Source organism: Pseudomicrostroma glucosiphilum (genome assembly GCF_003144135.1).
Source record: "Pseudomicrostroma glucosiphilum strain MCA 4718 unplaced genomic scaffold BCV69scaffold_7, whole genome shotgun sequence".
Classification (NCBI taxonomy): domain Eukaryota; kingdom Fungi; phylum Basidiomycota; class Exobasidiomycetes; order Microstromatales; family Microstromataceae; genus Microstroma; species Microstroma glucosiphilum.
In genome coordinates, this window is record NW_020289919.1 from 15,127 (window position 1) to 32,477 (window position 17,351).

General features: G+C 55.3%; 5 protein-coding genes across 5 annotated transcripts; all 5 read right to left on the reverse strand.

Moving 5' to 3' along the window:
• Positions 1 to 124: 124 nt before the first annotated feature.
• BCV69DRAFT_282741 (hypothetical protein) lies at positions 125 to 2,178 on the reverse strand. The gene is made up of 3 exons (XM_025492455.1): positions 1,892 to 2,178; positions 1,727 to 1,809; positions 125 to 1,629 (listed from the first exon to the last, which is right to left on the reverse strand). Exons 1-3 carry the CDS (start codon positions 2,034 to 2,036, stop codon positions 613 to 615), a joined length of 1,245 nt encoding a protein of 414 aa, XP_025347688.1. The 5' UTR covers positions 2,037 to 2,178; the 3' UTR covers positions 125 to 612.
• Positions 2,179 to 4,390: 2,212 nt separating this feature from the next.
• Positions 4,391 to 10,635, reverse strand: BCV69DRAFT_312487 (hypothetical protein). Its single transcript, XM_025494935.1, has 2 exons — positions 9,617 to 10,635; positions 4,391 to 9,534 (listed from the first exon to the last, which is right to left on the reverse strand). Exons 1-2 carry the CDS (start codon positions 10,508 to 10,510, stop codon positions 4,636 to 4,638), a joined length of 5,793 nt encoding a protein of 1,930 aa, XP_025347689.1. The 5' UTR covers positions 10,511 to 10,635; the 3' UTR covers positions 4,391 to 4,635.
• A 129-nt stretch (positions 10,636 to 10,764) lies between these two features.
• On the reverse strand, positions 10,765 to 13,454 carry BCV69DRAFT_270059 (putative carboxylic acid transport protein JEN1). Its single transcript, XM_025490912.1, has 10 exons — positions 13,035 to 13,454; positions 12,868 to 12,946; positions 12,496 to 12,794; positions 12,350 to 12,426; positions 12,016 to 12,243; positions 11,872 to 11,945; positions 11,765 to 11,797; positions 11,552 to 11,694; positions 11,369 to 11,480; positions 10,765 to 11,298 (listed from the first exon to the last, which is right to left on the reverse strand). The coding sequence occupies exons 1-10, from the start codon at positions 13,219 to 13,221 to the stop codon at positions 10,986 to 10,988; spliced, it is 1,545 nt and encodes a 514-aa protein (XP_025347690.1). The 5' UTR covers positions 13,222 to 13,454; the 3' UTR covers positions 10,765 to 10,985.
• BCV69DRAFT_282744 (hypothetical protein) lies at positions 13,171 to 13,454 on the reverse strand. The gene has a single exon (XM_025492456.1). It carries the CDS (start codon positions 13,417 to 13,419, stop codon positions 13,249 to 13,251), a length of 171 nt encoding a protein of 56 aa, XP_025347691.1. The 5' UTR covers positions 13,420 to 13,454; the 3' UTR covers positions 13,171 to 13,248.
• Positions 13,455 to 13,681: 227 nt separating this feature from the next.
• Positions 13,682 to 17,348, reverse strand: BCV69DRAFT_293750 (TPR-like protein; the record flags this gene model as incomplete). The annotated part of the gene is made up of 4 exons (XM_025493846.1): positions 16,602 to 17,348; positions 14,549 to 16,528; positions 14,233 to 14,436; positions 13,682 to 14,146 (listed from the first exon to the last, which is right to left on the reverse strand). The coding sequence occupies exons 1-4, from the start codon at positions 17,223 to 17,225 to the stop codon at positions 13,682 to 13,684; spliced, it is 3,273 nt and encodes a 1,090-aa protein (XP_025347692.1). The 5' UTR covers positions 17,226 to 17,348.
• Between the last annotated feature and the right edge of the window lie 3 nt (positions 17,349 to 17,351).

Here is a 17,351-nt window from a genome sequence, read left to right on the forward strand (position 1 = left end):
AGGGCTACGCTCGAAGAAGCTAGAGCAGGCGCCGTTGCTCGCATAGACATCGCCAAGGAGACTTGCCCCCAACCCCGCATCTCGTGAACGCTTCGAACTGTACAGTCTCGGACGACAAATGCGAGACTGTTGATACATATTATTACAAGGCACATAGCCACAATGCAAGCTAGATGAGACTCTGATGGTAGCGATACAAGGTGAAGACGATCGGCCCAATGTGCGCCAAAGGTCCAACTCTCTTCTCTGCAGCGCTCGGCGCAGCCTGCATCAAGAACTGCTGCCGACAAAGGGACGACCAGCACCAGGACCGGAACGTTCCGCTTCAGGACACGATCGTAAGTTAGACTGTCAAGACAATTATCCCTTGATGATGCAGGGTTGGCGATCGACCGTCGCCTGCAGTACAAGACTTGCTGCCTGTGGGGGCAATACTTATATTGGGCCATTGCGCATGATCGGGCCTGACCCCCCGACCTCAAGGCCCTCACATCGAGCACGAGTGTCTAGGTGCTCTTCTGCTGGCGCCAAAGGGACAAAGAGACTTTTGTTGTGGCCATCGCTGGAGCTGTGACCGCTGTGTTCGGCGGTAAGGTCTGTCCCCGCGATAGATTAAGCCAGTTCTTTTCCATCGGCACTGACCGCTGGCGACGCAGCGGACTCGTTCGGGCTGGCAGCGTTTGCCTTCGCTGAAGCTAGCGCGCTCCACCCGTTGATCTCCTGATGGTCAGACTTGATCCGGTCATTGTGTGCTGAGACTGCTGCTAGGAGCCGAGAGCTTGTCAGTGTGCCTGCTCCTAGGCCAGCGATAGCCAGCACCCAGCAGAACCAGGGTAGGCCGGTGATCGTCACCTGTTGGGCATCACGAATGCGGGAGACCCCTTCTCTGAGAATCCTGTTTAGTGTTACACCCTGGGATAGAGCCATAGTCGAAAGGATGATGGAAGTGGCCAGAATGAGGAAGTAGACACCAGCGACGATACCGATCGACAGCTCCAAGTATCTGATTGTCCTTTTAGACTCCGAGCCCGTCTGTTTTGCGGCCTTTGTACTCTGAAGCTGTCGCCACAAGTACCGGACAAGGTAGTAGGTGAGCGGCGCGAGAACCAGACAGCCTGCAAGACAATAGGCAGGCCAGAGGAAGAGGTAGACTCGAAAAGCTTCATAGGCTCGGAAGAAGTCTGCTCTTGCAGCTGTAGCAAGAGCGACCTCTGAGGCTGACGCTGGCATAGCCGGGGCTCCTTGAGCGAGCTGTCGCAGCCGTGCCAACTTGCTGAAAGCCCGCGACAGGTATACGTCATTTACCACGACGATTGGTACTCCAGTGGCTATGAGCGCCAGCGCAGGAGTGTGTGCAATGTGCCAACCGATTACGCTGGACAGAAAGGACCTCAGGAGCGACGTTTTACCAGTCGGCCGCTCGTGAAAGCGTAAAGCAGCGAAAGTGCCCATGACAACGCCCGAGCCCAGTACTAGCACCATAATCGATGCTGCATAGAGCATGGCGATGTAGCGGCGGTACTGCAGTTGAGGGTGAGGTGGCGTGGGAGCCAGCAGTATGGCAAGTGCCGATACGACAAGAATAGCGCTCACGCCTAAAAGCGGCAGCAGAAAATTCAGGGGATGAAGCTGAGCAGAAATGCAGTACATACTCCTATTGTTCAGCGATAGCTTTGTCGTTGGTTTTCCGGCTCAGCCACGAGGCTTCACCGCTGCCCCTACTTACCACAAAGTATGTTCCACGCTTGGTCCTCTCCAGCCGACAGATCCACAGGGTACCCGCCCTCCATTGCTTCCATAAAGCAATAGCTACATAACATTTGGCCGGGGATGGTGCACGGTCTCAGCATCTAGCCAAGGTCGTACAGAACCAGGCGGCTACAATACTCACGGACAATGAGAACGATGATAGCAACTAGAATGATGTTGGCAACATCAGACCGAGCACTTGTCAAGACTTGGCTGATGTCCAGGTCGTATTCCAGACTTGCAGCAAGAGCCTCCAGCGTCACTGAAGAAGAAGAAGGGGTGGACATGATGAGCGAAGGACGAAGTCACGGTAGAGAAGCCATGCCGCGAAGGGGCCGAAGGATGCTTCCTCTCATGGGCCTTTGCATTGCCGTTGCTCGACACGCCGGCCATTTGGAGGATGCGGTGGGTCTACCCCCGGCCGAGAAGGGATGACGCGGCGGGCCTTGGTAGAAGCTGGGCCATCGGCGTGGCTTGCATGATGCATGAGATCAGGAACTTAAATCTGTCCCCGTCGTACCTTCCGGCGCAGAGCGGAGTTCGGCGCGCGCCAGGCAGCAGTCAGTGCACAGTGGAGTCATGCCTGAGTCCGTCCAGCGTACAAGTGCGGACGCCATGTCCAAGAACCAGCATGCCCGCTGACCAATTTAGGATGCCGAGACTGTGGTGCGGGGAGACTACCTCGCCCTGCGTGTTGGGTCCTCCCCGTGACAGCAGGCATTCGCAGCCGTCGTAAGCGACCGTTCCGACGGACCGACTCTACGGAATCCGATTGCGCAACGTGCGGAAACGCCGCCGGCAACGCGACTTTGTTCCATAGTGTTTGGGGCAGCTCTCGGGCCATTGCCCCACTCTATCAGCTGAGGTGGGAGGGAGCTGACAAAGTAGCTCATAATTCCGAGAATGCAAGGTACCAGACACGAGCAGGTCGAGACGATGTCTGTCGCAGCGCTGCAGCGCACAATGACTGTTACTCGGGCTCATATGGGATGCGAAGATGTCCGGCCATCGCAACGTGTCAGAGCGAGCGACGGCCTGTAATATCGAGCGATACCAGCTGTCGGATGATCCGACAGCCCACGGCCTCCTCGAACTCTGCAAAGTACTCACTTGATCGGCGAAGTGTTGCTTCTCCTCTTTCGTATGGAATGTCGGGGTCGGTACACAACGGGCGGCTGCACTGGCCCGGTTTCAGGGAGGCAGAGGAGCGAACACCATGGCAGGCGACGTAGCGACCCAAGCTCCAAAACAAAGTCTGGAGTCTTCCAATCGTCGTACATTTTCGTCTTGTTGTGCTTTGATGCCAGCATGGAGGCGAAAACTGATGCATGTGGTCACGTTTGCGCCGCCGGCCCCCAGAATTCAGCAGTACGGATGATGGTCATGCAGACTGTACCGTCCCTGGTCTTGGCGTCTGCTGTGTTCATGATACGACTAGCCGCATAGTTCGTACGATGGAAACAATCATCATGACGACGCGACCGATGAAGCAGATCCCACACATCCCACCCAGAAGTGCAATACAGATCTGCAAGTACTTGCCCGTGCTGCGAGGCTAATTTGCACCGGATTCAGCGCGCCCTTGAGCGTCCCTGAGCTGATGAAACAGGCGGCGAGAGATGTATGCGACGACCTGTGCGTAGCTCAACCTCGTCACGAGACCGTAAGAAGGCAAGCGATCGCAGTAAATCCGGAACCAAGAGAAAGCGGGATCGAAGTTTTGCTGCGCAAACGCAAGCAGCGCCACAGGTCCACTGGTCAGAGTCCAACAGCTGCGACTGAAGAGTGAGGTAGCGAAGTCCTGGTCATACAGTGACGGCGGCGGGCTAGAGCGATTCTGCAGCACTCACTAGTTGCCGCCCGCGATCAGTACACGTAGGCCCGCCGCCACAGCAATGTCGTTTTCACGGTTATGCAGTACGCCGCGGCGTCCAGATCGACAGCCAATCTCGCTGCGATGCCGTCCAGTGTCAATGGTGAGAGGAGGGCGTATTTGACATCGTGAACAGTAGACACTGCTGCTGTGAGGTATTGTTCAATGCTGTTGGAGAGAGTCTGGATGGGGCAGAGCACGAGCGAGCCGCAGCAGTCGCTGTCTTTGCTGTTCAACGAAAGTGGCTGATCTCGATGTGGCGGAGCTTTGCTGGCTGACCCGACGGGTCAATATGATATTGGCCCGATCGGCGATGTGATTGAAGCTTCGGCGCATCGGGCGTCCAACAGTACGCAGACTTGGCGACGGGTGGTGCCGGTGCCTGTGCGTACCTCGTTCAGCGGCGGCCAAACGATACTGCCGTTGTGCGGTTGTGCCAACCCACACGGCTGAGGCGGATGGCGCCTTCCCACGCCAGTGTTCAAGCTGGCTGCAAGGTCTGAAGCTCGGGCTTGGCATGTCACACTCGGCACAGGCGAAAGGGAGACACAGGTCCCAACCCGCTGTCACCGGCTCATCTCGATCAATTGCCTCTGGTGAGAACACTTACTCTGGTGCTCGTTGTGATAGACTAGAGATACACCAACTTACGGAACGTGAGGGAGGGAGGCCGAGGCTCGGACCGAGATCATGATGATAAGCGATAGCCCGTGCCCTTACAGCTACGCAATGTGGACAGCTTTAATTTGCGGGACAGGGGTGGCCAGCACCACTGCTACAGGCGGCGTATGGTACACGGAGCTTGGGACACTGCGACACATCCTCAGTCTCGTTGGGATTGGCGAATCAGATGAACAATTGCGAAGTAAGCGCCTATGATTGTGTTCGCTAGGCTCAACGAGAGAGCTATCTGAGCGCGACAACAGTAAGGTATCTGCATCTCTACAAAGAGTCGCAACACCTGGGAAAGGCCTGAAGTTGCCCTTTGAAAGCCCCTCCTTTCATCTGAAGCCTCAGACTCGGAATCCACCACCTCCGAAGAAGCCCCAGTCCCTCTCGACGAAGCGCAGCATATAATCGTCGACGGTGCCTCCGTCGTCTTCTTCTCCGTCCTCCTCTACCACAGGGTCCATGCCCTCGATTGGCGTGCCTGGAGCAGCTTCAGGCACCCTGCCTCCATCAGCGGTCTCGACGTCTTCCCGAACAAAGTCCGTGACGGTATCATCCTCGAGCACCATTTCTTGCCTGGCATTTTGAGCTGCGACACGGTCTTCTTCGTCCTCAGCTTCGGCCAGGAGGCGCTCGTCCGGTATGGAAGCAGCACGCTGGTCGCTGCTTGCACCTTCTTCAGCGTCGCCGACCTTGACGCCAGCTAGCGTGGTGCCGTCATCATCGAGCATGTCTCTCCAGTCACCTCTCTTGAGATGCTCAGTGGTGAACTCTCCGCCTTGAATCACGACGCTGTCCAGCCTCCTCTTCATGTCTGCCTTTCTCAGCATGTTCTCCTCGATGGTCGCCTTGGAGACGAAGCGGTAGATATGGACATCGCGCGTCTGACCAATGCGATGAGCTCGGTCCATGCATTGTGCTTCGATAGCCGAATTCCAGTCCAGATCATAGAACAGGACGGTGTCTGCTCCGGTGAGGTTAATGCCGAGACCGCCCGAACGGGTAGACAAGATGAAGGCATCGATGCGAGGATCACGGTTGAACTTCTCCGTTAGGGCCTGACGGCGGTCGATCCGTGTAGACCCGTCGAGTCTCAGATAACGATACCCGTGAAGATTCAAGAAGGCCTCGAGAATGTCCAACACCTTTGTCATCTGTGTGAAGATCAGAATGCGATGTCCCCCGGCTTTCAGACGACGCATGAGCAGGTCGAGCTCTTGCAGTTTTCCGCAATCATACTGCAACAGTGCAGCGTCTGGGAAGGCAATTTGAAGTTTTGTGGCTGCTCTGTGCGATGTCGAGGTGAAACGTTGGGAGAGGGCTTCTTCTGGCATTTTGTCCCAAGTCACGCCTGGCAGCGCAAGCCTTGGCAGGTCACGCGCCAACGCTTTCGGTGGGACCATGGCGAAACGATCTACTGCATCCACCATAGTCTCCGCCCTTTCCTGAGTTGAGACGATCAGCCTGGACACGTTATCGCAACGCGACCAAAAGGAGCGCCGGTCATTTTCGACGACGCCAAGGGGACGCAATGACGCCGAATGTCCAAGTTGTTGAAGTTTCGACAGCAACGTAGCGCCATAGACGGGATGCTGGCGCGTGCGAAGCCCATTGATGTATGCCTTGTGCTTCCAGTCCGCCACCTCGTCTGCATGTCTGCGCTGCTCCAGGGTGCGGCGGTAGCCTTCGATTGTCCAGAAGTCAAAGGATGGCTTGGCAGGGGTGGCAATTTTGGCATAAGGAAGCTTTTGAGATGCATCCAAGTGCCGAGTTACGCGGGTAGAGATCGGTGTCAGGTGTTCCTTACCGGTTACGTCAAAGGAAATGGCACTGTGCAAGAGTGCGTCAGACTGACTTTGCAAATCCAGGCCGGCAAGGAGCTGCCTGCGAACCAGTAGATCCTTGATCTCAAAATCTGCTGCTACTGACCGCTCCATGGCGAAGGCGGTGTTGATAGGTCGCACTTCGAATAGATCAGGATGATTGCACACCTTTCTCAATTGCATGAGGCAGTTGATGATGCTGAGGTAATTGCCGCTAGCTAGACTTTCGCGAGTCTTTGCTCGACTCATGAAGTCGTTGTAGAGAAATCGCTGGCGCTTTGACAGACGGCAATAAAGGACGTGCTCATACTTCTGGGGAAGCTCCTTTTCGACTTCGGTTTTGAGTCTTCGCAGCAGGAAGGGCCGAAGCACAGTGTGCAGTTTGCTCACCATCTTGCGAGTCTCTTCGTCCATTGAGCTACCAGACTCAACAGCTCTATCTAGTGGGTTGGAGAACCACTCTTGAAAGTCCTTCATATTGGCGAAAGCGCCCGCACCAGCCACTCCCGTCAGTCCATTGGGCATCAAAAAGTACATCAAGCTCCAAAGATCCATGAGATTGTTCTGGAGAGGTGTTCCGGTCAGAAGGAGACGCCTCTCTGAATTGAAGCCAAGGAGTGTCTGCCAGCGTTGGGATCTGAAGTTCTTGATGTGATGAGCTTCGTCGAGGATCATGTAGACCCAAGGCTTGCGACGGAAGATATGCTGATCGGCTAGAACAAGCTGATAGCTTGTGATGCAGACGTTGAATTGATGCTCCGTATTCCAGCCTATACGCTTCTCTTTGCGCTCCTTCTGTGAGCCGTAGTAGGACAGAATCTTGAAGGCCGGAAGGAACTTCTTGAATTCGACCTCCCAGTTGAGCATCACACTGGTCGGAGCAATGACGAGGTGGGGACCCCAATTACCCTTGTCACAGGCCAGATGAGCAAGTAGAGTGATAGTCTGGATCGTCTTGCCCAGCCCCATTTCGTCGGCAAGAATACCATTGGCCTTGTTAGCATACAGGCTGGCGAGCCACTCGAACCCAGTTTGCTGATAGGGTCGCAGGGAGCCTCGAAGCAGGAAGGGTGGATGAAGACCTCGAGGTTGCGATTCTACTGCGCTGACGACATCATCATCGCTTGGTGCGACCGACGACGCACGTGTGACCGAGGCGGAGCTCTGAAGTGACGTTGAGGATCCCGCTGGAGATTTTGCTTGTGACTTTGAAGGCGCAGGAGACCCTCGGACTAATTCTTCGCCTGTCTCTTCTTTGCCGTCTACAGCATCCACCAATGAAGTTCTGGAAGTCATGTCGGCGCTGATGAGATTCTCATCTTGGGGTGAGGAATCTTCCTCTTCCGCGACAGGCTCAGCCTGCCACTCGCCAGCTTGACTAGCGTAGCCATATCGCTTCATCAGCTCCTCCATGGGCAAGTCAGCGTCTGCCATCAGGCCCTCGTCCTCCTCGGAGGTTCCGCTGATGCTTCCGTCCTCTTCCATCTCGTCATCGAGTTCGAGGTCTTCGTCCTCTACAGATGAGGCAAAGCCGTTCACTTCGAAATCCGGAGAGTGCGACCCTCCTTCGGTAGGATCCTGATGAGGCGAATCAGGATTCTCTGGGCTACTCGATTTCGGTCGGGGAGGTGACTCAACTGACGCTTCTGAATTGTCACGATGATGGGACCCATTTCCTACTGCAATCTCGGTAATGAGCTTTTTCGAGGTGCCATTTGTTCTGGAAGCCTTTGCAGGAGTGAAGCGAGTAGGCCCAGGTGAGTGATCGCGCATCGTACCATTGGGCGAATGCTTGACGATTGGGTCTTTGAAAGCACTCTGCTGTACTTCAAGTGCGACTGAAGCATCGCTGTCGTCGTTGGACAGCAATTGTTGTAGTAACGCCACCTTGTGTTCAGAGCTCGTGTCTTCGGCTTCGCTAGGTGCATCCGACCCGTTATCAATACTGGAAGCTCTCAGCGCTGCTGAAGACTGGCTTGCAGGTCCATTCGCGCCCTTCAACGCCGACAGGTGATTGCTATCTTTGCCGAAGGATTCAAGGTCAGGAGAAGCAATTTCGTCGCCTTCGTCTTCGTCCGCTCCAATTGAGGCTGCGCTGTCTGATCCGTCGTCCTCCAGACTGTACACGTCGGACTCAAGAGAGGATTCTGAGCCTGCAACGGAAGATGCGCCGGAGCCTGGATCGCTGTCATCGCTATCTGTGACAGCATCGTCGTCGTTGGCTTCTTCGCTCTCTAGTCTGCCCTTTCTGAGGTCTTCCTCTCTTGCGCCAAGGTACTTGGTACTCTGCTCCAAAATCCTACCAAGCTGCTCTCTTCCTTGTCTCTCGCGCTCCAACTTGTCAGCCTTAGCTTTGCTAGCCTTGACAACACTGACTGCGAGCTTCCACTGCTTATTGACCTCTCTCACTGTCCACTTGGCCAAAGATCTTAAGTGGCGTTCATGGGCCTTGCGCGCCTTCTCTCCATCACCTGTCCTGGCGGACCAGTATGCTTGCACGATGCGAGACACCTTTCTTGCCAAATTCCTCTTGTGCCGTGCTTCAGCCTTCACCGAGGCGGAGTGGGTGCAGATCTTCTCAATCATGACATCGTGTATGCCCTTGGGTCTCGCGGTGATTGCATCTCGAGGCGGTCGGAGAGCGGTCAGGGAATATGGTTCGCCGGACAACCTTCCTTCTCTGCGAGCGCGATCGATACGGACGTGACTTGCGCTGTCTCGCTTTTCGAATGCCCTGACCTCCGCCGCGCTGGCAGCCTCTCCTGCCTCGCCAAGACATCGGAAGCTGTCAAAGTAAGCTCGAATGTCGCCGCCGAACGCAGCAGTCAGAGGGACTTGGGAAGGATGCGTTGCCATCAAGGTCGGAGTGATCTGAGGCAGCCGCCTGGGCTGACTGCGGGCCCAATAGTCTTGTAATGCTCTCTCTTCTTCTTCAGCGGCAGACTCGGGCAGGTCTCTCTGCCGATGGAAGTTACGAAAGAGTTGATGAGGAGGTCGACCACTAGAGCCCGTACCTGACTCTAGAGGTGATGCCTTGTGCTTTTGTATTTTGTATGTCCGAGTTGGCGTCCCTAACGAATTTGCAACCATGATCTTGCCGCCCTTACCGCGCAATGTGCTGGCAGACGATCCGGCATCACTCTTCTTAAGAACGTCGCGATTCTGCGAGGATGAGAGATTCCCAACAACTTCTTCGTCTAAAGTCGAGGCTCTCCCTTTGCCCTTGCTTGCTGACGATATGCCTTCAGTCTTGCTTTGCGAAGGCGAGCTGGCCTTGCGCAGGGAGAGATCGTCCATTCGCCGGCTTACGTGTCTTCTAGTCATACGAGCCGACGGCCCCGAGGCCAGCTGCGCCTCGAGATTGAGACCATTCTGAAAGCGAAAATGCTCGAAGACGTGGGAGCGATCGTCCTTGACAGCCTGAACACATGCACGAGAGAGAAATGGTCAGCTGCATATCAGGACTACCTCCATTCAGCTAGGCCGGATATGTTCAACTTACCTCAGGATCGTATCCGACGTACGTGACGAATTTGGTCAGATGAAAGAGCTCTCTAACAAGACCATCGTGGTCGGTATGTACATCATCTAGTTGCTTCTGAATCTGACCAATCCTGTCCTCTTTGTCCCCACCTGAGCGTTCCCGATCTTGTGAGATCCCATTGACTGCGCTCCTCTTCTTGTGGAGGTTGCTTGCCAATCCAGCCTCACGACCAGACGACGAGGAGTGAGCAGCTTTGCCTTTGGTCGGTTTTATAGGTAGCCTTCTAGGTGGAGACCGGGCGGGAGAGGTGTGGCCGGGCCTTCTTTGCTCCTCCGATGCCTCTCTGAGCTTCCGTGATGGCCGTCTTTGCCGCCTACTGCTCTCATCGCCACTGCGAGGAGATAAGACGGTGGGTGGAGACGAAGCTGTACGATCGGTTGGCGGTACCGCTGGAATAGCGGACGAGGAGGTGTCGGAACCTGGACGAAGCCGCGAAGAAGACGCTGTATGATCTTGCCCTGGCAGGGAAGGAGGTGATGGCGCTCGAGAGGACGAGCTTGTCTGCAGAGCTGAGCTGCGAATCAAGGGACTTGATCTACCTGAAGTGTCACCCGCTGGCGCCGATGAGTAGGAAGCTGCTCTCCGGCTAGGTCTGCCACTGGTAATGTCAATCTCTTGGTCGAAGGCGGCGCCGGGGCTGTCAAACCTCAATCCGTTGAGCTCCAGGCGCCTCCTCTTCGGGACGACGACTGGCAGAGAGTCGCCTTCTGCAGCTGATGAAGAGGATGAAGAGGGGTCGAGGGCCTTGTGCGGCCGGGGTAGGCCAGAAGACGAAGGCCGGGGACGACTGCTCCTGCCGCTGCTGCTGCTGCTGCTGCTGCCTACAGCCGGTGGGGGTGAAGAAGGGGCCATACCAAGCGCGGAGCAGAGCGGGCAAGGTTCGACCTGAGTCAATCTGTATAAGCTCTATGCGTGGGAGATGATCATGTTGGAGTAGTGGGGTAGGCAATGCTGACCAGGACCAAGGGAGGGAGGCAAGAAAGGAAGGAAGGAAGGAAGGAGGCAAGGAAGCGTCTTGGCCCCGCTTCCAGAGTCTGGCTCTCTCAGCCAGACTCGCATTTCCGCGCCCGGACACTGTCGCGCCTCTTCTTCGCCACAAGTTACGGGGCGTAACATCTTGCTCAGACTCACTCCAATCACATACAAGGCGCAATAGCAGCACATGGCATCGTAAACAATTCGGCATCGTAAACAATTCAGAGACTGGACAAGGAGGAGCAATTTAAGACGGTACTGTGACTTGCGAATAGCTATACTGTGTATGCGCTGGATGGCTATCTGCGGATAGGCTGCTCTTTCCCTCTTGGAGAGGTCACGCGTTACAAGATTAGACGACTTTGCTGGGGAGCTCCGTCCTGCCAGTGACGTCGCGTCGAAGTTCGAATGACTTGCTGTCATTCGCGGTCTCGGTCCGTGGAAAGGGCAAGCCCCCTCCTTTGACAGAGGTGTCTCTCACCGCTTGGCCCGTGTCTTCGGCGAGTCCCCTTTGCAAGCTGATCCCCTTCTTCTCGGGACCTACCGCGGCCGTAACGACCAGCAAACCCGCAAAGATGGCAGTCATAATGGCCATGACGGGTCCATAAGCTTCTACTTGCCTTCCCAGGTGGTCTTTGATGTGATGGCGCTCCGCAAGCTCGTTGCTGAAGGTGTTGTGGAGGTCAAGTCAGCACATGCTCGTCAAAAGCAGTGATGCTCACGACATCGACTCACACAATCTGTGTAGATGGAGAGCTGATAGCGTTCCCCAGCTGATAGGTGACCCCAATGAAGAGAGCTCTGAATGCTGGGGGACTGATCTCTGCCAGGTAGATCGGCACCACACCTAAAGAGTAAAGGGAGGCTGTCAGAACTACCAAAGCCTCCCCCCTTACTCAATGCCTAGCGGCTACTTACCCCAAGCACCCTGGACATTCATCTGAAGAAGAAATGATCCCACTGACAGACCCGCTTCACTGTTGGGCAGAATCCAAGCAGGTATCAAGCAAATGGTGAGGAGAGCTGTTATGACCATTGCCCGCCTCCTCCCACACCATTGGCTAAGAGATCATCAGAAGTCAGCATCGAAGGACAATGGTCAAAAACGTGGCATTTCCCCAGCAATCTCACCTCAAATAGCCAGTGATAGCGCCACCAATACATCTGTGGGGTGAAATAATCGTGGACCGTCAATACTTCGTCAGGCTCAAGTACCCTCCTCACTCCTTGGTACTCACGCTCCCGACTTCATCAAGATGGAGGTGCGCGATGCTGCCGAATTGCTCAGCGACTTGCCTACGATCATGAATGTCTGGTCAAGTATCAAGTCCTCGCTTGTCAGCCAAGATCTGCATCGGCCCCTGCCCGCTCAAGCTGCTCACTGTATAGCTGTCCTGAGACGTGTGACTGATCCAGCAGAGCCAGGTCATAAGCACCACAGCATAGACGCAGATCCCCCATTCCGTCTTGAGCATCAAAAGAAAGTTCTTGCGGAAATCAGCTGTGCCTTGACCCTTATTCAACTTCCTGGATTCCGTAAACTCCTTGGACTCGGGACAGATCAGGCGTAAGGTGCCAACGAAGAAGGAGAGGGCGGCTCCAACCCAGAACTGAGTCGAGATAGTGCAGGCGATGCGCGAAGACGCAATGCCGACAGGGAGGATTCGATGTTCAGCAAGAGCTGCGGAGGGACTGTGGTAGAGCAAATTCGCTCACCATGGTCTGCCAACTCGCAACGTCCCCGCCCACAGCGAGGTTGATGCATGCAGCTATGACATAGCCCAAGGAGTATCCTGTCGGTACGGCAAGACTTGCTGGGACATCAGATCACTTTTGCCCACCTGAATCCTGTGCTTACTCACCCTGCTGGAAGATGCCGCTCATCAATCCTCGTGCGTCGGAAGGAACACTTTCCAAAGCCATAGACGCCGCGGCTCCGTATACTCCTCCCATGGCCAGTCCGAACAGTGCCCTGACGGCGAGGAATTGCTGGAAAGTCTGACTGTAGATGGTTCCTATCTGCAAGGCGCCCAGGAGCCACATGTTAATGACCATCGGGTACTTGCGCCCAAAGTAGTCAGCAAAGATGCCGAAGATGGCAGCTCCTACAGAGCGCAACAGGAGAGTGAGAGTGATGGCTTCGCTGACCTGGCTCTTGGTGCTGCAGTGGCATTCGGAAAGCGTGTTATGAGCTCCTAGCTGCAACTGCCATCGACGTGAATGCTGTGACTTACGTGTTGAAGTGCTTTGCCAGCTTCACGGACTGAATCGAGAGCGAGTGAAAGTCATACGCATCCGCAAACCAGGCGAGGACTTGTCGCCAGTCGATCATGATGCAATTCATACATCGGTGTGGTGCGTAAGCAACGACGCCCGGACCTTCGCTTTCTCGCCCACTCACAGCCGATGGTGTATGTGATCCAGATCCTGAGAGTGATCTTGCGGATGAGCTTTAGGGGGTTGGGCGGAAGCTTGGGCGTTTCGCACGTCTCTCGCTGCACACCCTCCGCATCGAGATAGTAGCCTCGGGTTCTCCAGTGGAACAGAGCCACGACTGATTCCTTTACATTTTGAACGGTAGTGGACATTGCTGGTACTTAGTAGTTGGCTTGGTACTAGCTGAGTACTACGTTGTCTGTGGTAGATAGGGTCGACCACGTAGAGACGGCTCGATTCCTGAAGATAGGATCGTAAGTGTAAGCAGCCGAATTGAACCAAGGCTGAGCCCCTTTATTGCTCAGACCCCGTTGCGGACCGGCTGCACTCATAACGGGAGGAGAGTGCATCCCTGACTTGCCCTCGCTCCAACCCAGTCGGGCCGAACACTGTATCTCCAGGTCACGGCGCCCGTCGTCGTGGAAGCAAAGGTACCACGCGGGAAGCTACAATTAGCCGCACAGGGATTCAGGCACAAACGATAGGCAGGAGATGTCCTAGCCGCGATCTCGTCGAAGATTTGCCAAGGGATTGATTGGTATCATGATCACCCGCACATGTGTGGCGTTGCTTGCGCTAGACCTCCCGGCTACACGAGTGTGACACGATTTCTTACATCAGGTCATCGTCATCGTCCTCCTCCCCTCCGCCCACCCTTTCTTCATTGTTCACCCCGTTTGCTGCACCTTTACCGTCCTCTTCGTCACTGCTCTCCTCTTCTCCCTCACTCTCAGGTGCAGCAGTTCCCTTCTTGCCTCCTCCTCGTTCAGTTTGTGCGGAAACGAACATCCCACTGGCAGCAACACCCTTCTGCTTCGAGGCCTGCGCTTGCGCCTGTGCTTCCAGCTGACTCATCGCATCGCCCGAGGCGGCAGCAGCACTGGCCGCAAGGGCGGCACTGTGTGCGTTTGCTGTAGCATCCTTGCTAGAGGCCTGAGCCGAGGCGGAGATATACGACAGATCCGTATTGTACTGCGCTTGTACAGAGCGCTTGATTCGTAGCATCTCGCGGAACGTATCTTCCGACCCGGTCTCGATTTCGAAGGAATTCCACTCCTTCCAGAAGTTGGCATGAAGCTGTGGCGGTGGGAAGGGGGTAATGGAGGGTCAGCCTTGAGCTTCTTTCTGAATCGCTGAAAGCCTGTTGCTGCTCGTAGACTCACCCTAGGGTCACAGAATTGACTGGCGTACTTATAAATTGCCCTCGCTCGGTCGATCTCGCCCAGCTTACGCTCTAAAGAGGCAAAGCGCAAGCACATCTCTGCAGTCTGGCGATCTGGTAGGACCTCAATGGCTGCTTCGTAGATGGCTCTTGTCGAGGCAAGCCCGAAGTTGGAAGCAGTCTTGGCGATGTAGAAGGTGAACATCTGACAAAGCGCAGCAGTGAGCGGATGGTCGGTGGAACGTGAGTAAAATGTACACAGTGATTGCAAAGAGCCAGCACACGTCTATACTGGTTTGACTCAGGCCGATACTCACGTCGAACTTTTCACCTTCGGCGACCTCTTTTGTAGCCCGCTCATAGATCTTCATCGCCCTCTTCGCTAGTCCATACTCTTCCTCAAGGGCTCCGTACTTCAGGAAGAGTACCTTGTTGAACTTTGGAGGGCATCCGAGTAGAGCCTGCTCGAAAAGGTCTCGCGCCCGCTCGATCTTTGTGCCTCCGTACCGCTTGACAAACTTAGACAGATACACATTCCATACTTCAAAGGAGATGGGGTAGCCGAAAGAGTCTACTCCGCGTTCGTACACCTTGAACGAGTCTTCGTGGTAGCCCCTCTCTTCGAGGAAAGAAGCGTAATTGATAATCGTCTGAGCATTGGCAATCTTGAGCTCCAGAATCCGGTCGTACACCTTCTTAGCTCCCTCTGTCGAGCCGATGGATTCTTCCAGATCAGAGTAGAACGACCATAATTTGAGCGATTTGAAGAGCCGACTCTGGGGAGGAAGCGAGTCGTCATAGTAGCTGACACCCTTTGTCTGACGCGGGGTCTGCACAGCCCTTGCCATAACTCGTAGAGCGGCGTCATACTCGCCATGACGCAGCTCCATCTCGGCCCAAGAGATCCATACCTCAGCCAGGTCATCCACTCGCTTGTATGGAATTGTGACGCCCTTTTCGAAGATTTTTCTCGCTGAATCCAGATCTGGCAACGGCAGATCATCATCCTCAATGGGCAAAGCAGCCTTGGGATCGGCGCGGATCTCATCCAATAGCTTAAGCCCGGCTGATCCTCCGACTTCATAGAATCTGGCAAAGTTGAGGAAGAGCTGATGATGATTTGGCGTTGCTTTGCGCGGATTGATCGTCTCAATGGCAGATTTATACGTCTCGACGATCTTCTCGTCATCGTCGCCATGTAGCGCTACCCTCTTTTCCCACTCTTGAACATCGTCTGGATTTCTCCTGAGCATCACGTCGTTCACCAGGAAGGGTCGACTTTCCATGAGCTCTTCGAAGCTCGCCATGCGCTTGTCCAGATCTTCCTCTTTCTCTTGTCGATCCTCATCTTCACCTTCCGCTCCTTCTGATTCGAGATCATTCATCAGGTAGGAGATGACTCCCTCCTCGGACTCTGCGTACGCGTCGAAGATGATAGAGAAGTCTCTTACCGTCACGACCTTCCTCATCCCTTCCTCAAAGGTAGCCTTAGCAAGATCAAGCTCGCCCCTCTTGAGATGGTATGTAGCAAGACCGGTCCAGAGTCTTCCAGCTTGGTCCGGGTACATCGGCAGAGTCGCTAGGATGATGTTTCGCACCGGGAGTAGAGAGGCGCTCAACGCCGTCACGTCTTCTGGTCTGGGGAAGTGCGACGCCAGGCCCTTGGCCAGGGAGGCTTGTGCCGCCTCGCTGTTCTGGACCAAGGGTTGCGTACGAGCGCTGCCCCCAGCGGCGGACCTGGACCCGTCGTTCGCAAAAGGAGCCGAAATGCCGCCAGGACCTCTTTGCAGGGTAGCAGTCAATGCGGATTCTGCATCCTCGTCGAGTCCAGTCTCTTCGGGGTATCGGTCCACCAGCTCAAGCCACTCGCTAAAGAGCTGATGGGGCGCCTTTGCGTCGGGTGAGGTGTAAGAGCCCTTCTGAGCATCAGTGGCAAGCCTCAGCAGAGACTTCGCAGCTTCCAATGCTCTTGGACCGGGTGAGGGCTCTGTCTCCTCTTCGTCTTCGTCCTCTACGGCACCTGTTACCTTGAGTGGTCGGGTGGTAAGGAGCAACTTTATGTATCTCTCGGTCAAGCTTGGATCCACCCTGAGATATCGCCTCCAGACTCTGAGGCCAGTCTCGCCGCCTACCTTCTCAGCCCATGACAGATACAGCTTCCATATCCTCAAGTGAAGGGAGGGAGGCAGAAGGCGGAGGGAGCGGTCGAAAGTCCGTCTTGCATGGGTGAGAGAGAGTGGGGCAGGGCAATTGGGATGGAGGAAGATGGCAAGGTAGAAGAGGTGGATCCGTGGCATCTGAAAGGGGTCATACATGGCGAGTTGAGCTTTGGGCTGTGCTACGCTACCAGGTCACCTTGCATGAACTCACCTTGGGCATCCACTGGAGACTTCTCTCACAGGCTCCTACTAGTGCGACCCACTCCTTGTACCCTGTGGTACCATCGAGCGCGCCTCCATGCTTCCACGTCCATTGCCACACGTCGTCGTCCTCATCCTCCTGGCTGATCAGACTAGGTCCAACGTCCAGTGTCTTCTTGCTGGCGTGAGCGATCCTCTTCTTGAGGCCTTCGTACCCTCCCTTGGGCTCGCCCAGCACGAACCGCGATCTGGCATAGAGGTAGTCTCTGTGAAGCCCATAGCTGGTGGGGAAGCGGGCCAAAGCCCTTTCGTAGATAGATACGATTCTCTTGAGGGCGATGCAGTTCTCACTGCTAGCCAGCGGGCCGAGCAGCTTGGCCTCTTGTGGGCCAAAGCGAACGTCCGGAGGCGATCGCTTGTGATAATTGGCTGTCTCAATGTGAGAGATGTATGACCTCCAAGAGCGCAGAGAGTCCTCATTGAGCAAGAGGTCCTGTTCGAGTGAGACGTCTGAGGTTGGTATCAGGCTCGCGTCATCGGAGGGATTGGGGACAGGCCAGGTCAGCGGAAACGAGGCGACCAGCTCGCCCAAGGCAGTGGTACCCGTAGAGGACGACGATGCTGAAGGCGCCATCAGAGCTGTGGCCTCGCTGGCAAGAGCTTGCTCTCAGTCTACCGCTGATGAGCTGCAAGAGGTCACCACCGCAGATGGGCAGAGGGAGAGAAGAGGAGGAAGCGGTGGGCAGTAAAGGATGGTATG